The sequence below is a fragment of the Colobus angolensis genome, unplaced genomic scaffold, assembly GCF_000951035.1.
Source record: "Colobus angolensis palliatus isolate OR3802 unplaced genomic scaffold, Cang.pa_1.0 Scaffold64, whole genome shotgun sequence".
NCBI classification, from domain to species: Eukaryota; Metazoa; Chordata; class Mammalia; order Primates; family Cercopithecidae; genus Colobus; species Colobus angolensis.
In genome coordinates, this window is record NW_012120043.1 from 3,388,396 (window position 1) to 3,392,437 (window position 4,042).

The 4,042-nt window shown below is 53.8% G+C and overlaps 1 protein-coding gene across 1 annotated transcript in view; it reads right to left on the reverse strand.

The window, feature by feature from the left end:
- TLE2 (transducin-like enhancer of split 2) overlaps window positions 1–429 on the reverse strand; it is a 95,267-nt gene extending 94,838 nt beyond the window's left edge. The window contains exon 1 of the mRNA XM_011964125.1: window positions 24–429. Coding sequence (XP_011819515.1) covers window positions 24–251 — 228 coding nt within the window. The 5' untranslated portion in view covers window positions 252–429. The remainder of the gene's footprint in view (window positions 1–23) is intronic.
- Window positions 430–4,042: the final 3,613 nt, after the last annotated feature.

A 4,042-nucleotide genomic window follows, 5' to 3' on the forward strand; every position in this document is an offset into this window, starting at 1 on the left:
GCGGCCCCCGCCACCCCCCCAACCCGGCAGCAGGCCGGGCCTCGGTTTCCCCATCTGTCAAAGAAAAGGGACCCGGCTGCCTGCGTCGAAGCCGCCGGCCCTGCCGTGGCACGACCTGGACGCGTGCCACGGACGTGCTCTGTGACCTTGGCTCTGGCTGGGCGGTGGTTCTCGCTGAGCCTCAGTTTCCTTTTCTGCAGAAAGGCAGCGGTAATGCCGCCTTTCTCAGGGAAGCCATTCTTGCGACACATTTATAGAACGCCTACTGTGTGCCAGGGCCTGCTGCTCCAGGGCCCTGTGGTGGGGGCGGGGGTGGGGGTCCCTGCTCTGGTGGTGGTGCCTGGAGACAGACAGGGACAAATTAACAAGCTGAATTCCCGGCAGGTCAGATGGTGGGGACAGTTCTGCAGAAAAACCAGCCGGGAGGATGGCAGGGTAGGAAGATGCAAAGTTAAACAGGTGGCAGGGAGGATCAGAGACAGCTTCCTCCGCCCCTAAAACGACCCAGAGAAGGAGAGAGAACAGGGCGATGGGGTACAGAGGTAGTCAGAGGCAGGACCAGCAGGTGCAAAGGCCCTGGGGCAGGACTGTGCCTGGCATCAGGGTGCCAGGGCAGAGGTCAGGAAGGCCGGAGGGAGGCAGGGCCTGGGGCTTCACTCATTTGCCCAGGTCCCCCCCCCCCCCAGCAGAGCTTGTGCTTGGGTTAATATTTACTGCTGCATTTTGAGATTCCTAATCATTTTTGAACAAGGGGCCTTTCAGTTTTCTTTTGCACTGGGCCCTGCTAACTCTGTAGCTGGTGAAGCAGGCCAGTCCAGCAAGGACTTGTGGGCCATGGGGAAGACTTGGGTTTTTGGCTGAGTGAAGTGGGAGCCCTGGAAGGCTGTGGGAGGAGGAGGGACGGGACCTGGTGGTTTGTTTTTTGTTTGTTTTTGAAACGGAGTTTCACTCTTGTTGCCCAGGCTGGAATGCAATGGTGCGATCCCAGCTCACTGCATCCTCTGCCTCGCGCGTTCAAGTGATTCTCCTGCCTCAGCCTCCCCAGTAGCTGGGATTACAGGCACGTGCTACCACACCCGGCTAATTTTGTATTTTTAGTAGAGACGAGGCCATGTCGGTCAGGCAGGTGATCCACCTGCCTCGGCCTCCCAAAGTGCTGGGATTACAGGCGTGAGCCACCTTGCCCAGCTGTTTGTTTTTGAGATGGAGTCTCACTCTGTTGCCCAGGCTGGAGTGCAGTGACATGATCTTGGCTCACTGCAGCCTCCGCCTCCCGGGTTCAAGCGATTCTCCTGCCTCAACCTCTCCTGTGGCTGGGATTACAGGTGCGTACCACCATGCCTGGCTAATTCTTGTATGTTTAGTAGAGATGGGTTTCAGCATATTGGCCAGGCTGATCTTGAAATCCTGATTGGGTGATCCTCCGGCCTCTACCTCTCAGAGTGCAGGGATTACAGGTGTGAGCCGCCGCACCTGGCCCTGGACTTGCGCTTTTGCTCTGAGTGAGGTGGGAATCCTGGAGAGCCGTGGGAGGAGGAGGAATGGGACCTGGTGGCGGTTATGGAAGGATCCCTCTCTCTGCCATTCAGAGAACAGACCCCAAAGAAGCCATTGAAATAAGGCTGTTAGTTTAAGGTCCTCCTTCGGCAGGTGCTGAGCACACCGTCTCTTCATCATCGTCATCCACTAAGCAGCCTGCTCCTTTGGATGAATGCAACTGATTTGGGCCTTGGGTGTTCCCATCTGTAAAATGGACCCGGAACCCCAACCTCCTTACCTTGGCAAATAAGGGTGAGAGCCTTCAGTGTTCAAGATTAATAATCTTTAAAGCAGTGTTTTAAAATTTTTATTAAATTTTTTTGTTTGTTTTTTGAAACAGAGTCTCACTCTGTGGCCCAGGCTGGAGTCCAGTGGCGCCACCTCGACTCATTACAAGCTCCGCCTCCCGTGTTCACGCCATTCTCCTGCCTCAGCCTCCCGAGTAGCTGGAACTACAGGCATGAGCCACCATTCCCGGCCTAAAACATTTTTTCAGAGACAGTCTTCTTCTGTTGCATAGGCTGGAGTGCAGTAGTGCAATCAGCTCTCTGCAGCCTCCCACTCCTGGGTTCAAGTGATCCTCCCACCTCAGCCTCCTGAGTAGCTGGGACTACAGGAGTGCACCAGCATGCCCAGGTAATTTTAAATTTTTTCGTAGGCCGGGAGCGGTCGCTCATGCCTGTAATCCCAGTACTTTGGGAAGCCGAGGCCGGTGGATTACAAGGTCAGGAGTTCGAGACCAGCCTGGCCAACATGGTGAAACCCTGTCTCTACTACAAATACAAAAATTACTAGGGTGTTTTGGTGTGCGCCTCTAACTTCGGCTACTTGGAGGCTGAGGCAGGAGAATCGCTGGAAGCTGGGAGGTGGAGGTTGCAGTGAGCCAAGATCGTGCCGCTGTACTCCAGCCTGGGTGACAAGAGTGAGACTCTGTCTCAAAAACAAAAAACAAAAAGATTAGGATTAAGAACTAGGATTTTGTATTTTTAAGATTACTGCTACTTGGTGGCCGGGTGCGGTGGCTCACGCCTGTAATCCCCACACTTTGGGAGGCCGAGACAGGCAGATCATCTGAGGTCAGGAGTTCGAGACCAGCCTGACCAATATGGAGAAACCCCATCTCTACTAAAAATACAAAATTAGCCGGGCGTGGTGGCACACACTTGTAATCTCAGCCACTTGAGAGGCTGAGGCAGGAGAATTGCTTGAACCCGGGAGGTGGAGGTTGTGGTGAGCCAAGATGGTGCCACTGCACTCCAACCTGGGCGACAAGAGTGAAACTCTGTCTCAAAAAAAAGAAAGAAAGAAAAAAAAGAAACAAAGATTAATACTACTTGGTAACAGCCAAGCCTTCAACCAACCGCAACGCCCTTCTTTTTCAAGCAGGGCCCTGAGAGACTGCGTTCCTAGAATGTCCTTGAATCCAGTGTTGCTACTAGCACCCCTGCCACCCCACCCCCACCGCCGTGAGGACCAGACACCCCGTCTCCTGGGAGGCCACCTGCCAGTGTTTATTTAGGCAGGCGCCTTCCGGTATCAGTGCGCCCGGTGACCAAACACTCCCATTTTCGAAGCCCCCACACTGTCGGGGGAAGCAGAGCTGGACACAGATACTTTGAGCCTGGTGAGGTCAGGGCTAGGCCGCCCAGAGGGACCTAGGCCTGTGAAGGAGAGAGTCATTGTGAAATCATCGTTTTTAGAAACCAGGTATTTTTTCTGTATAGAAGGAAGCCCAGAATGCTGGCCCACATTGTAAAGAAGTAAAGCAACACAGCGCTGCGTGTGTTTGCTGTGCACCAGGGGCTGCTTTAAGCACTTTAACCCTTAGGTACTGTTGTCACGCCCATTTTAGAGATGGGGAAAACAGGCTGGCAAGGTGGCTCAGGCCTGTAATCCCAGCACTTTAGGAGGCCGAGGCAAGCGGATCACTTGAGGGTCAGGAGTTTGAGACTAGCCTGGCCAACGTGGCGAAACCCCATCTCTACTAAAAATACAAAAATTAGCCGGGCGTGGTGGGGCACGCCTGTAATCCCAGCTACTCGGGAGGCTGAGGCAGAAGAATCGCTTGAACCCGGAAGGCGGAGGTTTCAGTGAGCCGAGATCGTGCCACTGCACTCCAGCCTGGGTGACAGGGTGAGACTCTGTCTCCAAAAATAAAAAATTAAAAAACAAAAAACAAAAAACAAAAAAAAAGATGGGGAAAGTGAGTCACAGAGAGGTGAAGTGACTTGGCCAAAATCACACCGTGGGTAGGGGGCAGAACCAAGATGTAAGCCCAGGCCTTTGACCTTGACCTTGGGCCTTTGAGCACTCTGCAGTGTGGCTTCTGGCAGAGACACGATGGCAGCACGTGCTGCTGGGCTGAGGAGCTGGGATTTTATCTGGAGGGCACCAGGGAGCCACGGGAAGTTTTAGAGCGACATTTTTCAGTTAGTGCCATTGCATTCCACCCTGGGCGACACAGCGAGACTCCATCTCAAAAAATAAAAGTAGAGGCCGGGCA